Raw genomic sequence first — 17,206 nt, 5'->3', positions numbered from 1 at the left:
CTAAACCTAATTTAAGGTTTGGAATTAATGTTAACACCTAATTCTAACCCTAAACTATAAACCTAAAATAGTTTTTGTTCCTTGTGTGGAACGGCAAAATGTCCCAACTTGTCAGAATTTTCCTTGCCTTACTAGGACTTCTGGTCCCCACATAGATAGTAAAACCAAAAAAAACACACACCCTCCTGTAGGTTCTTACTCCAACCCTGCTCCTGGAGAGCTACCCTCCTGTAGGTTTGCACTCCAACCCTGCTCCTGGAGAGCTACCCTCCTGTAGGTTTGCACTCCAACCCTGTTCCTGGAGAGCTACTCTCCTGTAGGTTTGCACTCCAACCCTGTTCCTGGAGAGCTACTCTCCTGTAGGTTTGCACTCCAACCCCCGTAGTAACTAATCTGATTCTCCAGGAACAGGGTTGGAGAGCTACCCTCCTGTAGGTTTTCACTCCAACCCCCGTTGTAACTAATCTGATTCTCCAGGAACAGGGTTGGAGAGCTACTCTCCTGTAGGTTTGCACTCCAAACCTGCTCCTGGAGAGCTACCCTCCTGTAGGTTTGCACTCCAACCGTGCTCCTGGAGAGCTACCCTCCTGTAGGTTCTTACTCCAACCCTGCTCCTGGAGAGCTACCCTCCTGTAGGTTCTTACTCCAAACCTGCTCCTGGAGAGCTACCCTCCTGTAGGTTTGCACTCCAAACCTGCTCCTGGAGAGCTACCCTCCTGTAGGTTTGCACTCCAACCCTGTTCCTGGAGAGCTACTCTCCTGTAGGTTTGCACTCCAACCCTGTTCCTGGAGAGCTACTCTCCTGTAGGTTTGCACTCCAACCCCCGTAGTAACTAATCTGATTCTCCAGGAACAGGGTTGGAGAGCTACTCTCCTGTAGGTTTGCACTCCAACCCTGTTCCTGGAGAGCTACCCTCCTGTAGGTTTGCACTCCAACCCTGTTCCTGGAGAGCTACCCTCCTGTAGGTTTGCACTCCAACCCTGTTCCTGGAGAGCTACTCTCCTGTAAGTTTGCACTCCAACCCTGTTCCTGGAGAGCTACTCTCCTGTAGGTTTGCACTCCAACCCTGTGCCTGGAGAGCTACCCTCCTGTAGGTTTTCACTCCAACCCTGTTCCTGGAGAGCTACCCTCCTGTAGGTTTTCACTCCAACCCCCATTGTAACTAATCTGATTCTCCAGGAACAGGGTTGGAGAGCACTGACGTAACCATTGTCAATGAACACACCATATAGAAGAGGTACTGACATAGTGAAATACATGTTGCTATAGCTATGATTCACAGTATTATGGCAATATTACTTAGATGACTTTTCTAATGGCATTGCTGTTATATTAATAACACACCCATTTACCTTTATTATTAACAAGCTGTCATTTCCCATCAAATACCCTTATCCTACTGTGAGACCAACTATGTTTTTGGCTATGGCTTTAAAGTAACTGTCCAGTGAAAATCTCACTTTTAAAAGTTCATATTCTGTTAACTCATACCCAAATAATGTTGTTGACCCATCCTATACTCACATTTGTGGCCAAAGTATAAATTGAAAAAAATATCTATTATAAAAAACTGAAAACTTGCATCTGAAACAAACTGTTTAAAAAAAGACTTGCTATTTCCTCATGGAGGATGATGTCATCCTAAACTGGCCAATCAGCGGTCTACTCGCATGAATATTTTTGATGACTGGTATACGCCAAAACCATTCTGTTATTGGGGTACGCCCACACCATTCCAACACAGAAGAGCTGATTTTTAACATGCTTAGTTACCATTTTCTGTAAGGAAAACTATTTCACCCATATGGTAATTATAGGTCATATTTCATAGAAATCTGGAAACACTGGACAGTTACTTTAAAACAAGAAGATGTCGATGAGATTTAAAAAATACAATACCAGCATGATGCTCCAAAGCGGAATTTATGAGGCTCATAACAGAGGTGGAATCCAGATGTCAATCTAATCTGGCCCCCAGTAAAGTGCCTCAGTGGTACCCTGTTCCGTATGTAGTGCACTACTTTTGATCAGGGCCTATAGGGCTCCGGTTAAAGGTAGTGCACTATGTAAGGAATAGGGTGCCATTTGGGATGTAGACTTAAAGACCTGCAAGTCAGGACAGAACCACTGACATCATCACCTATGTACAAAGGGGAAAGGGGGATACCTAGTCAGTTGCACAACTGAATGCATTAAACTAAAATCAGTAATCTGAGTAATGTGATAAGACCCAGAGCAGGGATCTGTCTATCTGATAATGCATGGTCATGAATGGCCCCTCACCATCAGAACACTACAGTGCTACTCCAGGTGTAAAACACTCCCCAATGGAAAGAACTCATGCCTCACTGAACCGTTTACCCACAACATGAAAATATGGTAGTGTTTTCACAGTGGATTGCATGCTTATTGACCAGTGGGCTTATGTAAGGAACTGATGGTTGGCTGTTCCTATTTGAGGAACAAATTGTGTTGTATATGTCTTCTTCTATGAGAAAAAAGCTGCCCTGCATTTCCAAATAAACGCTGTGTACACAAATCATTTCAGTCAATTATAATTTTCTATAATGAATGACCTTAATCATTTAATTAGCCTCTTGTTCATATGTTTTTCACATGTTGTTCGTTATATTTCCGTACATGCAAATACATACATGCTCCTTCAGTAAGTGCACTGGCTGAGTCTTCTCACGAAAGCATGTGAAGCGTCCGAACGGTTTTGGACATACCCCTCTCTGGAAAGATGAGAATCTTATGAGCACAATCTGCTCTACAACCCCCACGAGACTCGTCTGAAAGTAACCCCGGTAGAGGGCCGAAAAATATATGGGAGTGACTAGGGCATTTCCACGTAAAAGGGGGTCTTTTTTTACCCCCCCCCCCCCCCCCAATTTTGTGGTATCCAATTGTTAGTAGTTACTATCTTGTCTCATCGTTACAACTCCCATACGGGCTCGGGAGAGACGAATGTCGAAAGCCATGCATCCTCCGAAACACAACCCAACCAAGCCGCACTGCTTCTTATCACAACGCGCCTCCAACCCGGAAGCCAGCCGCACCAATGTGTCGGAGGAAACACCGTGCACCTGGCGACCTGGTTGGCGTGCACTGCGCCCGGCCCGCCACAGGAGTCGCTAGTGCACGTTGAGACAAGGATATCCCTACCAGCCAAACCCTCCCTAACCCGGACGACGCTAGGCCAATTGTGCGTCGCCCCATGGACCTCCCGGTCACGGCCGGATGCGACAGAGCCTGGGCTCGAATCCAGAGTCTCTGGTGGCACAGCTAGCACTGCACCACCTGGGAGGTCCTAAGGTATACATCTTTTTTGAGGGCTTCTTAAATCTCTCAGATATAGGACAGACACTTCAAAACTTACTTCCTTTTGATTACATTTTTAATATGTTTTTGCATGTATGAATCGGTTATTAAAAGGCTTTTCTATGGGCTAGTAAGTGTTTGATCAAATAATATATACCTGTAGTTTTTATTCCTGCAGGGTTTCTAAAAATTGAAAATCAAATAGCTAAATTATCATTGGTATGACCATCTTAAAACAGTTCCTTATGTTAGCTGAGTAGAAACCCAGCCTCGGGCCCTTAGACTCTAGGTGGATACAATAGGCATTTCTTTAGTAAAAAGACAGGTGCTGCTGATAATACTGCAATCGTCGTCGAGGCAGAGGACATGTATGTGTAGTCCATGTATCTGATGCTGTCTGGCCAAAAAGATTATGGCATGTCATACTCTTTTTGTCTTGACAGCATCAGATACATGGGCTACATATAGTAAGACAGAGGGGGCGCTGTTTCGCTTGCTTGGATGCTGTCTTCGGTGAGAACATGCAACAATTGCAAAGGAGTTACAGTTCATATAAGGAAATCAGTCAATTGAAATGATTAAATGAGGCCCTAATCGATGGATTTCACATGACTGGGAATACAGATATGCATTGGTTGGTCCCAGATACCTTAACAAAATGAGGTGACGTCGGCAGATGAACAGCACAACAATGGGCTTCAGGATCTCATCACAGTATCTAATTCAAAAGTGCATTCAAATTAACGTAGATAAAATGCAGTTGTGGTATGGGCAATTGTGCCCTGTTCACAACATTGATTCAGTGTAGTTTCAGTCACTTGCTAATTAAAGGAAAGTTGACGGGTGCACAGTGCACTGTTCGGATGCTGGAATTATTTTGGATGAATGTGACAAGGACATTTAAGTGATTTGTTTGACAATCAGAGGAAAACATCATGACTGTTTGTGTTCATGGCACATTAAAAAGGTAATACTTTTTTTTTTTTTTACAGTTAAATGACATGTCTCTACTATAAATCCTGAGGGGTCCTCAGACTGGCCACTGCCTGGGGCCTCCAAATCACTAAGTCCACCACTGCAGTGGTGAGATGTTTCTATCTCTGTTTGTGAGAAATAGACAAGAGGATATTACCCACTCTGCCAGACAGTAAATGCCAGACACCGACGCTTCCCGGCATACACTGTGTTTTTCAGACATACAGCCCCGCGTCCAGAATGGCACCCTATTCGCTACATAATGCACTACTTTTGACCAGAGCCTTATGGGCCCTAGTTAAAAGTAGTGCACTATATAAGGAACAAGGTGCTATTTGGGACACATCCAATCTTTCCATGGACCCAATACACATCTGCATAGTCAGGTAGGGCTTCACATTACTTAATGATTTTGAGGAATGCCCTTGAAATCCTAGTACCCCACCTGTGCTCTACCTGAGAACTGCCTTGTTTTTCTGAGTTGAGGACATGTAGAGTGGTTGGTTCAGTGAACTAGTGAACAAATTCACAGAGATTTCACGGTCTGTTGGACATAGCGTGGAGAAGACAGCCCATGACTTCTGAGTCTAATTACCTTGTTGAAAACAGCCAACATGCTAGCAGACACCCATAGACTTCCAGTCACTGTGCTTACGCTAGTTAGCATTGGCCCACGAAACTACGTCGAACTTCCTTCATACTGGACATAAAAGTGTTATCCACAAGTTGATTTGACTTAGTTAAAGGGCCTCAAAATCCCAAAGTATTCCTTTAAGCAGGCTGAGAACAACAAGCTGACTGACAACCATACATTTAGTTAAAGCCTTTAGCTAGGTTTATATGAGTGGAGTCTTAGAGGGAGTGTTAAATATATGACATGTTTAAATAATACATTTGAGGGGTTTTATATTCCTATTTGGTTTGAGTGGGTCACATTCAGCAACATGGGAAATGACAGACTAGTGACTTCTGCACAATTCAAATGCATGAAAATGATTATACTCCATCTCCAAACATGTTGTCACCTCAACATCATTACTCATTTGGTGAGCAGATGTCCATCTCTGGTTTTCTCTCAGTCTCGAGTTTTGAAAGATTTTGTAAAGCAGCATGTGCTTTGTGTGTGGGAGTCTGTATACTGCAAACTAGATACTTACATGCTCTTGTCTTGTGCTCTCTGACGCACAGATTTGCAGTTGCCCCGTCAACCACTACCACAGTTGACCCTTCCCCTCCGCGCCTCCCCCATCAACCCCCACCTCTCACCGATGACCCTTCCCTATCAACCCCCACCCCTCCCCGATGACCCTTCCCCTCCGCGCCTCCCCCATCAACCCCCACCCCTCACCGATGACCCTTCCCCTCCGCGCCTCCCCCATCAACCCCCACCGATGACCCTTACCCTCCGTGCCTCCCCCGTCAACCCCCACCGATGACCCTCACCCTCCGCGCCTCCCCCGTCAACCCCCCCCCCCCGCTCTCTCAGCACCGTGTGATAACACATTCCTCCCAGCTGCAGTCATCTCAGACACTCACTCACTGTAGGTGATGTCATAGACTGGACAACCCTGAGCACCTGTGAAAGGATGCAGGTCAGTGCACACACAGAGACAGACAGAGAGACATCTGCTCCACTCTGGTGGAACCTCTACCACCACTCCTTTTCTATCAGGTCTTCTGTCAGTAGTTATTCTTACAAGAAGATCGGTATGTTTTCCCTACATTAAAATATAGTGATATGGCCGTTTCTGTTTTCCAAATGTGTTACTTTAAACTGAAACCAAAAAAATCAGACAAGATGATACTCTCCCAGAGGAAAACATTCTCCCTGAGTAGAGGGATTTTTTTCAAATGTGACTTATTCCTTTCTGTTCAAAGTTTATTTTAATTTTATAGTAATCGTTATATTAATTGGTGTGTCATTAGTTTCATCTCTCCTGTGGGCTGGGCTTTGGCCACAGACATGTGGTATGGGAGGTTTGGACCTTCTCTGCTAGACGTCACTGATAGGCCTCTGTCAACAGAATTCCTATGAATAGCCCTGACCACAAGGAAACACACTGGTCATCTGATAAAGGACGTATTCATAATGCCATGAAACACTACCATCACCACTGAGAATGGTGGAATCCAGGAGGTATCTTTTAGCACAACAATATTAGTCATAAGTAGTGCACTATAAAGGGAATAGGGTGCCATTTGGAACGCAAACGTGGTCTCCTCAGTAAGATTTTCTGCATACCTTGAAGTAGCCTTGTTGTATAATTCCCCTCTCCTGAAATGCAGTGGTAGCTAATGGTAAATATTTGTGGTGAGTCATGCAACAGTTAATTCCTCTATTTCCCTTAATCTGGAGCCTTTTCTCCTCGACAGCTGCCAGGCAGATTGTGTTGAAGGCCACCCTGGACCTCGTGACGCAGGTTTTAGGATTCATATGACGAGTGACATCGTCTGTGTGGTATTTCCATGATTCCATTTAACAAGACTCCAAGTGTTGCTCCCCAACCAGGAACTGTAGTGTGGGTGAGAGATCCTGTATGTGCTTTAATGGTGAGACCATTGCAGTGCTGCAAATATCTGCAACCTTCCTGCGACAGACTAGCATTCTAGGGGTGTATTTATTCATTAAGCTTCCTTGCAGTACAGAAACAAGAGCTTGGCCCATATGGCAGGAGTCTTTCTGGTCTACTTTTATCCCACCTTGGGATTCGGCATCTATTAATTACACTGTGTACTATGGATGTAGTAGTAGCATCCTACACAGACATTTTGATTTTGTTCTACCACTTTGCTTCCCTTTGCATTCAAGGGACAGAAGATAATGAACTAGAGGGTCTGGCACTAGTGTGACATTGTTCTCCCCGAAACAAAACTTTCCCCTTGTTTCTATGGAAACACGGTTGGCCGCAAGAAGGACAAGAGACAATTGGGTCAGGCAAGACACCAGCTAGTATATGAGAAGTGGAAAGACACTACTAACTTAGTATCACTTTACCTCTGGTCTAAAAGGCTGCTTCAAATCTACTGTATTTCTCACAAATACAATTCCCCCTCTCTGTTGGAGGAGAGAGAAAGAAAAGAAAGAGGGGGACAGGAAAGATAGTGTGAAAAGCCTTCCCCCCTGGCTTGAACTCCTCCTCTGTGGCCAAACAAGGGCAGCACCATTCTGTGCCATGAATGGGAGGAGGGATGACATCACCACCCGCAAGTGGAGCAGGGCTAGTTTTACACAACATTCACCTTTCATTGTCCATTGATGACATGTTTGGAATGTGATGGCTAAGTCCCTGTGGAGTGGGGGCCCTCTCATGACCCTGTGAGAGAGAGCCGCTGCCTGCCTGCATACAGCTCAGCTCCTGCACTATCCAAAACACACTAGGCATGGACCTACCTGCTATGCGTCCCTCCTGACTAGCAGTCGGTAAGTCTGATAGCTTAAGCTGTTGAAACTTTGAGAAAACAGCGAAATCTGGCTGCAATCATTGTTGTTAGACCGGCTCCTGGTGGATTTGGGTAATGTGCCATGCAGGGAGAATGTTTGTAATACAAAGTAACAGGCTTCAACCAAGGACAATGATGTGCAGGACTCACTCCTGATTATAATGTGTTTCTAGTGTGTCTACCATATGGATGGGGACCTGTTGCAGTCAGCAGACTCTCTCTATAGCACTTGGACAGAGAGACTCCCGCAGAGATTAGTTAAACATCTACTAACATTATTCCGTTAAGGTTCACTCGGTGGCCCTAGGTTGGCAGTGTGCCACATTAAGGACACTGGTTGTGTTTTTACAGTTTAGCTAGCATATAACTCTGATGTTGTGGTCCTTTGCTCTGTGTGAAGGGCAGGGTTACCCCTGTTGAGGAGAATCACATGAGGGTTCAGGCTTCTAATCTGCCCTCCTGTTGTTCCCTCTCCTATCATGCCTTTGCCATCTCTTCTGCTTGCCTGCCTCCCATTCCAGCTCCCACCACTGCCCACGGGACTCTGGGCTGGGGGTAAGGAACTCATTTTGAGTCTGGTCAGGCTCCTCTACTCTGGGAACTACAGAGATGTGCAAGTGCACACTAACAGGGCAATCTATACAGTGTAGTTCACTTCAGTGTCTCACATGCTACCTATCACAAATAAATGTTTGAAATGTTAGTAACTTTGGAGATTTGTGAGAAATGTTGAGTTAGAATACTTTTTCATTCATTCTGTTTCTATTTTTTTACTATTTGTACTTTACAAACTCATAGGTTCAATAGTTATAAGTGCTATGTAGCAGTAGGTAACTACAGTGTTCCTGTACACTGTTCCTGTGGGTGTAATTACAATGTAGTAGATTCACAGTGTCTTAATATAGAAGGGGATCAATCATTAGTACATCAGGAGCAACATCTGAAAATCTCAAATAGAGAATTTCAATTTCAATCACACTTCATATCTCTCTCACTTCCTCTATCTCTGTCACATTCTCTCTCCCTCTCCCAGATTAAAGGAGCTGCTGGAGCAGGATAAGGTGTACCAGGCTTGTAAAGACAAGGATCAGAGCAGGAGGCTAGAGAAGGTCCGTGAGGAGCTGGTCAAACTCAAGTCCTTTGTCCTGATGCTGGTGGACGAGCGGCAGCTCCACATCGAGCAGATCGACCAGCAGAGCCAGAAGGTCCAGGACCTCAGCAGCGAGCTCCAGGAGAGAGAACAGCGACTGGTCGCTGTCAGCGGCAACGCCAAGGAGGACAGCCAGAAGGTCCTCAAACTCGAGGTGGAGCTAGAGTGCAAAGCCACCAAGTTCACCCAGGAGCGTGAGGAGATGACTGCCAAGCTGGCCAACCAGGAGTCCCAGAGCCGACAGCTCCGCCTGAAGCTGGCAAGCCTGGCCCACAGGATCGAGGAGCTGGAGGAAAGCAACAAGGCACTGCAGAAGTCAGAGGAAGACCTCATAGAGCTGAGGGACAAGATCAGCAAGGGGGGGTGTGGGAACTCCAGCCTCATGGCAGAGCTGGAGACACTGCGCAAGAGAGTCCTGGAGATGGAGGGCAAGGATGAGGAGATCACCAAGACAGAGAGCCAAGCCAGGGAGCTGAGGAAGAGGCTACAAGATGAGGAGACCACTGGCCGGGAGCTGAGGCTGGAGGTGGAAAAATTGCAAAAGAGAATGGGGGAGCTGGAGAAACTGGAGAGAACTTTCAACATGAACAAATCAGAGTGTGCAACACTTCATGTTAACATAGTAAGAGAGAAAGGACTGGCAAATGACTTAGCTGGTGAGCTGGACACAGTTAAAAATCGTATGAAAGAACTGGAGAACTCTGAATCGAGACTTGAGAAAGCAGAGATGGGCCTAAAGGATGACCTGATGAAGCTGAAGTCATTTACAGTGATACTCGTGGATGAGAGGAAGAACATGACTGAGAGAATTAAACAGGAGGAGCTAAAGAGCGATGATTTAAATAAGATGTTCAAAACTGAGCAGGGTAAGGTTATGGAAGTCACAGAAAAGTTGATTGAGGAGAGCAAAAAGTTCCTCAGACTGAAATCAGAAATGGAGGTAAAAGTGACGTCTCTTACTAAAGAGAAAGATGAACTGAAAACGAAACTCGCAAGTGAAGCGGAAAAGTGCAGGGATCTTAGCTTCAAGGTCGACGTGATGAAAAAACAAATGAAGGGGCTAGATGAGGCAGAAAGAGAATCATTAAAAAGCAGAGCTAATAAGGACAAAATATCCCTAGCTGAGCACAACAAAGTCAAGGAGCTAACGCAGGAAATCGAAAGACTCAAAAACCGCCTAAAACAGCTAGAGGTGGTGGAAGGTGACCTGATGAAGACAGAGGACGAGTACGAATTACTGGAGAAGAAGTTCCGAACGGAGCACGACAAGGCCAATGTTCTCGCTCAGCTGCTGGATGAGATGAAGAGTCAGACCGCCATGAACAAGGCCATAGAGAAGGGAGAGGCGGTGAGCCAGGAGGCTGAGTTAAGGATGCGCTGCAAAATAGAAGACGCCAGAACCAGAGACCTGCAGGCAGACGTCCAGGCCCTCAAAGAGAAGATCCACGAGCTGATGAACAAGGAGGACCAGCTCTCCCAGCTGCAGGTAGACTACTCCCTCCTCCAGCAGAGGTTCCTGGAGGAGGACGACAAGAAGAAGAGCCTGAGCCAGGATGTGGTCAACCTCACCAAAGAGCTGGAGGTCACCAAGCGCTACAGCCGCGCCCTGCGTCCCAGTATGAATGGGAGGAGGATAGTAGATGTCCCAGTCACCTCCACCGCAGTGCAGACAGACGTAGTGGTCAATGAGCCTGTTGAAGAGGACACACCTGCAGTGTTCATCAGGAAATCTGTCCTGGAGGAGAACCATATTATGAGCAACCTGAGGCAGAGGGGTCTAAAGAAGCCTGCAACCGTGCTGGAGCGCTACCCCCCTGCAGCCACTGATCTGGGCCTGAGAAAATCTTGGATACCTTGGATGAAAAAGAATGATGCAGTGACGATCACTCAGACCACCCCAGAGAAGACCCTATCCCCTCAGGTTAATGGGGACTGTTCTGCTCGTCCACCCGAGCTGACCATGTCCCAAAAGCCAGGCCAGCCGCTGCACATCCGAGTGACCCCCGATCACGAGAAAAGCACTGCCTCCTTGAAGATCACTGGCCCTCGTGCTGAGGACTTCTTCTCCAGCACCACCATCATCCCCACCCTGGGCCTTCAGAGGCCCCGCATCACCATTGTTCCCAAGCCCACCACCGTGTCCTCAAAGAGCAAGCCAGGTGAGGGCATGATGGGTGGGCCTGAGCGGTGCAAGTCTCCAGTCACCATCACCACCATCTCCAGGGCCAAGTCCCCAGACAGGAATAAGGGCTCCTCCTACTCAGACTCGAACAGACCTCTCTCCCCTGTCTCCATAATCACAGTGAACACCACTCCCGTGGCCTTTGCCTCCACATCCCCTGAGACCCATGACATGAGCACCATGGGCCGGGCTGTGTTCAAGGTGACCCCAGAGAAGCAGTCGTTGCCCACGCCTGTCCGAAACTACAACTCCAATGCCAGTATCATCACCACCACAGAGGACAACAAGATCCACATCCATCTGGGAGCTCAGTTCAAGAGGCCATCACACCGTAGCAGCCCCACGGTGACAGTAAGGCCCCTTAGTGTGAGCACAGAGAGCAAGGAGGCACCCACAGGTACGGTGCTGCGCTCCCCATGTCAACCCAACAACACCACCATGCCTGGGAAGACTACGCCAAGCAAATTGACCAGCAGCATCACCATCACCCCCATCACCTCTGCCCTCTCCAGGCCAACTCAGTCTGTGGTGAGTATTCAAATTCTAGTATATTTATAAAAGCACGCTATCGCTCTCTCTCTCTCTGTCACATTATATGATGATTTGAACAAGGACTGTCTCACTAACAGAGGCTTTTTATTGCACAATTTAGAAATTGATTGGTTGTAGTCATTTACAGATGGTAGGCTAAGTACATTCTATTCCATTATTAGTAACAAAGTATTTATGTTCAATTATGTGACTTTCTTTTCAGATAAAACAATCTAAATGATATCCAATCTTCTATATTTCAGTTGCTTCTTAAATGTTTCAAAATGATATCAGGCGGGGTCTGCTCCCTAGATAGCACTGTTTCCAGGTATACCAAAAATAAATACACTTCCTATATTACGTGTTACTGTACCAATACTAACACTGGAATGAATTGAGATGCATATCCCCAACATAAACAGGCCACTCTTAAAGGGCCTGTTTTGACACACCAGTTTCTACTGGCACAAACTGACATGTTCCTTCCTTTTAACCCAAAACAGACCAGTGATGACCAATTTGGATGTTTGACTACTAAAGTGGGCTGACCTGCACATCAGCAATAAGACCAGCTTACTGTAGTGTATAATATCTTAATATGTTAATGGGATGCTAGCTTTGAAAGGCACTTTCCTAAGTGTGAGGTGAGCTATGGTAACATTGTGGCATTTCATACAGCTAGATTTAAAAGAAGCTCTTTATGGATGGAAGCTTTTTGAAAGATAAGAAATGCAACACTTCAATTAAATTGCAATTCTAATGAAAACCAATATCCAAGATGGCCAACTTTTGTCATCCCTCTTAAATCGGTGTGAATGTATTTCTTTCATTTACATGTAATTCTGCAACACTTGTTTTAACAATGATAAAATTCACAGCAACAAGTATATAGCTTGCCAGCTTGAATTTAGTTCCACCAAATGTACACAAAGTTGTTCTTGTTGCTATTGTGCTTGTCTATGATAATAATACTTGAAAAAACCTTTTCTGTCTGTGCTTTTGTCTTACTTTGTGATTCCTTTCAGCCCGGTGCGGATGTGCAGTCATCTCGGGCCACGGCCACACGAATCCCTATGCCAAAAGGTATGAAAACAGGCAAGGCAGTTGTGACAGGCGTTTCCACTGTGACACGGATAGAGTCGCGAGCCGAGAGCCAGTCTATGAAAATTGAACTGAAGAGGTCAACAGTCTGCAGCTCTACCTCCTCAGGGGGAGGGAAGTGCTGAGGGCCACATGCTGCCCCTACTATCTATCTATGGACTCAGAGTCCCCCATGATTCAATTCTGACCAGTCTGTTGCCAGCCAAAAACAGATAGAATAGGATACTGTAGCCGGCGTTGGATTTCATCTGCTCACAGATACACAGAGAATAGCTCTATCAGAAACACAGACATGTCTCTTTTCTCCATTTCAAACATTGGGGGAGCACATTGAAATGAGATTGTATTGTAGTTATGTATGTTTTCCAAAAAGATTTGTATATCCATGTTGATTTCAATCAGGCTGTGTGGCACGTTGACCAGAATGCATTTCCATGCATGTTTTAATCTGACCAGAATGCAATGCTTTTTGTTTTGATTGACACAATGTTATTAGTCCCTCATCAGGCTTGTTGTCACACATAGTTGTTGATATTTTTTGGTTTCATAATTCATGTTGTTAAAGGTCTAATGTAGACATTTATTTATCTAAATATCAAATCATTTCTGGGTAAAAATTAAGTACCTTAGTGTGATTGTTTTCAATTAAAATGGTCAAAAATAAACAAAAATAGCAAAGGACAATTTCTCAAGCAAGAATGTATGGGAATGGTCAGAGAGGGGAAAACTGAAAATTAGCTGTCTTTACAAACAGCTCTTACACCAAAAGGGCATTATCATCATATTCACAGTATTATTTCAACCTCATAGTGTGAAAAATATAAAAACACAGGATAATCACATTTTTGACTGCACTGGGCCTATAATATTTTTGTTTATTTCCACATTTCTTATGAAGGTTTTGGAATACGGTACAGTAGCTCTTATGAATTTCGTAAAATACCTTTTGATCAGTCATCAACAACACTAATTTGTGCCACATTTAAAAAATATTTTTCTTTGGATTAAGTACGACTGTTTGTTTATATTATTCATGTGGAGATATTACAATGCAAAATCTTCTTGATGTTCACTAAATAAAGAATTTTGTGAAAGCAGGAGAGTGAGAGTAACAAACAGGAAACCTTCCATGTTTGATTGTTTTATCCATACTACTCTCATAGAGGACCCTTCTTTATATCTGTATCATTACAGCGCCTGTGACAGCATGGGCAGCGCCAACCCGACCCGGTTGTCTACTTTGACTACTGTAAAATAGCGCAAGCCCTCAATGGCAATGTCCATGCTAAAACAGGTTCCATCCATGATGAGTCCTCTATCTCTGTGACTGCTCTGTAGAATGTCAGAGAAGACTAAACAAAAATGAACTCTTCATCTGTAATCTTGCATGTCCATAATGTTTTAGGGACAGATTGAAATTTACTGGGTGGGAGGAGATGGTCCAACTCAAGGTGTCATTTAAAACTAAATGCATCCCTCTCCTCAAAGTAAAAAATATTTTCACATAATGTTTACGAACACAAATATCAATAACTGTAGCGACCCTGTGTTTAGAATTGTAAATATCAACTTTGCCACTTCAGCATGCTTTTGTGGAACAGTCGATGCCACGCAGGTCTATGGGCCAGAAGGTTGAGGGTTCGCCGACCACCACAGACGAGCTCACTCTCCCTGCATTTTTCATTACACTACAATCAGAGCTGGCTGCAAACAATGATCAGCTAAGGGGAAATCAGATGTTCTACATTTCATGCCATATTTATAGAAAATATATGCAACAAATTTTCCATGAACAGGTTTCTGTGCCAATGCATCACACAACCAAGAAATGAAGCATACTGACTTCGGGCACTTCAATATCACTTTATTTATTGTGGTGTTAAAACACAAACAATGTCAATCTCGAGAAACAGAAAATGCATCCCAAACGACATCCCTCCCGACTTTGTAGGCTTACGCAATATCGAAGGTTTGGTTTGCCAATCTCAGAATGTCATTAAACTTTTCTGTTTTGTAACAGAGGTCTCTTTCCATTAATCAATTAACCGCTGCACCGCTTGAATTGATTGATTTTAATTGTCAGTTAAAAAAATACATACAGTACCAGTCAAAAGTTTGGACACCTCTTCTCATTCAAGGGTTTTTATTTTTTACTAGTTTCTACATTGTAGAATAATAGTAAGACATCAAAACTATGAAATAACATATAGAATGATGTAGTAACCAAAAAAAGTGTTCAATCAAAAAATATATTTGAGATTCTTCCAAGTAGCCACACTTTGCCTTGATGACTGACAGCTTTGCACACTCTTGGCATTCTCTCAACCAGCTTCATGAGGTAGTCACATGGAATGTATTTCAATTGTGCTGTGACAAGGTAGGGGTGGTATACGGAATATGGCCCTATTTGGTAAAAGACCAAGCTCAAGAAGAGCTCAAATAAGCTCAAATACCTCTGCTGCAGAGGATAAGTTCATTAGAGAGTTACCAGCCTCAGAAATCAGCACCTCCGATTGCAGCCCAAATAAATGCTTCACAGAGTTCAAATAACAGACACATCTCAACATCAACTGTTCAGAGGAGACTGAGTGGCCTTCATGGTTTAATTGCTGAAAAGAAACCACTTGTTGATAAAATGATTGTGGGGGCTGTCTTGTTAGACTTCAGTGCAGCTTTGACATTATCGATCATAGTCTGCTGCTGGAAAAACTTGTTATGGCTTTACACCCCTTGCTATAATGTGGATAAAGAGTTACTTGTCTAACGATGGAAGCCTATCAAATAAAATCCAGTTAGAATCAGGAATTCTCCAGGTTAGCTGTTTAGGCCCCTTGCTTTTTCAATTTTTACTAATGACATGCCACTGACTTTGACTAAAGCCCGAGTTTCTATGTATGCGGATGACTCAACACTATACGCTTCAGCTACTACAGCAACTGAAATGACTACAACACGCAACAAAGAGCTGCAGTTAGTGTCAGCGTGGGTGGAAAGGAATAAGTTAGCCCTAAATATTTCTAAAACTAAAAGCATTGTATTTGGAACAAAACACTCACTAAACCTCAACTAAATCTTGTAATAAATATTGTGGAAATTGAGAAATTTGAGATGACTAAACTGCTTGGAGTAACACTAGATTGTAAACTGTCATGGTCAAAACATATTGATGCAGTAGTGGCTACGATGGGGAGAAGTCTGTCTATAATAAAGCAATGCTCTGCCTTATTAACATCACTAACAACAAGCAGGTCCTACAGGCCCTAGTTTTGTCTTATCTTGACTACTGTTCAGTCGTGTGGTCAGGTGCCACAAAAAAGGACTTAGGAAAATTGCATTTGGCTCAGAACAGGGCAGCACGCCTGGCCCTCAGAACAGGGCAGCACGGCTGGCCCTCAGAACAGGGCAGCACGGCTGGCCCTTGGATGTACACAGAGAGCTAATGTTAATCATATGTATGTCAATCTCTCTTGGCTGAAACTGGAGGAGAGATTGACTTCATCACTACTATTATTTATGAGAGGTATTGACATGTTGAATGCACCGAGCTGTCTGTCTAAACTACTGGCACACAGCTTGGACACCCAAGGATACCCCTCAAGACATGCCACAAGAGGTCTCTTCACAGTCCTCAAGTCCAGAACAGACTATGGGAGGCACACAGTACTACATAGAGCCATGACTACATGGAACTCTATTCCACATCAAGTAACTGACGCAAGCAGTAAAATTAGATTTAAAAAACAGATACAAAATAAATAAATAAAAACACCTTATGGAACAGCGGGGACTGTGAAGCAACAAACATTGGCACAGACACGCACAATAACATACACACTATACATACACATGGATTTAGTAGTGTTGATGTGGTAGTGGTGGAGTAGGGGCCTGAGGGCACACAGTGTGTTGTGAAATCTGAATGTATTGTAATGTTTTAAAATTGTATTACCTGCCTTAATTTTGCTGGACCCCAGGAAGAATAGCAGCAGCTAAAGGGGATCCATAATAAATACAAAAGGACACAAATAATAACCAGAGACTTGATTGCTTGGGCCAAGAAACACGACCAATAGACATTAGACAGACAGGTCCTTTGGTCTAATTTGAGATTTTTGGTTCCAACTGCTATGTCTGTGAGACTCAGAGCATAGGTGATCTCGGCACGCATGGTGAAGCATGGAGGAGGTGTGATGGTGTGGGTGTGATTTGATGGTGACACTGTTTGTGATTTTATTTAGAATTCAAGGTGCAGCGACACACCATCCCATCTGGTTTGCGCTTAGTGGGACTATCATTTATTTTTCTACAGGACAATGACCCAAAACACCTTCAGGCTGCGTAAGGGCTATTTGGCAAAGGAGAGTGATGAGTGCTGCATCAGATGACCTGTCCTCCACAATCACCCGACCTCAACCCAATTGAGATGGTTTGATGAGTTGAACCCCAAAGTGAAGGAAAAACAGCCAACAAGTGCTCAGCATATGTGGGAACTCCTTCAAGACTG

The 17,206-nt window shown here is 44.3% G+C and overlaps 1 protein-coding gene across 2 annotated transcripts in view; it reads left to right on the top strand.

Moving 5' to 3' along the window:
• LOC109900625 (filamin-A-interacting protein 1) overlaps positions 1-14,804 on the top strand; it is a 32,904-nt gene extending 18,100 nt beyond the window's left edge. Inside the window, exons 5-7 of one of the 2 annotated variants that reach the window (XM_031837009.1) lie at positions 8,772-11,598; positions 11,865-11,929; positions 12,627-12,801. In XM_031837009.1, the coding sequence (XP_031692869.1) occupies positions 8,772-11,598; positions 11,865-11,929; positions 12,627-12,690 (2,956 nt within the window). In that variant the 3' untranslated portion in view covers positions 12,691-12,801. Of the gene's footprint in view, positions 1-8,771; positions 11,599-11,864; positions 11,930-12,626 lie in introns of both variants that reach the window. The other variant, XM_020496327.2, reaches the window with a different exon arrangement.
• Positions 14,805-17,206: the final 2,402 nt, after the last annotated feature.

Source organism: Oncorhynchus kisutch, linkage group LG12, assembly GCF_002021735.2.
Source record: "Oncorhynchus kisutch isolate 150728-3 linkage group LG12, Okis_V2, whole genome shotgun sequence".
NCBI lineage: Eukaryota > Metazoa > Chordata > Actinopteri > Salmoniformes > Salmonidae > Oncorhynchus > Oncorhynchus kisutch.
The sequence above is the reverse complement of the archived record's forward strand: the minus strand, read 5'-3'. Positions and strand labels throughout refer to the sequence as shown.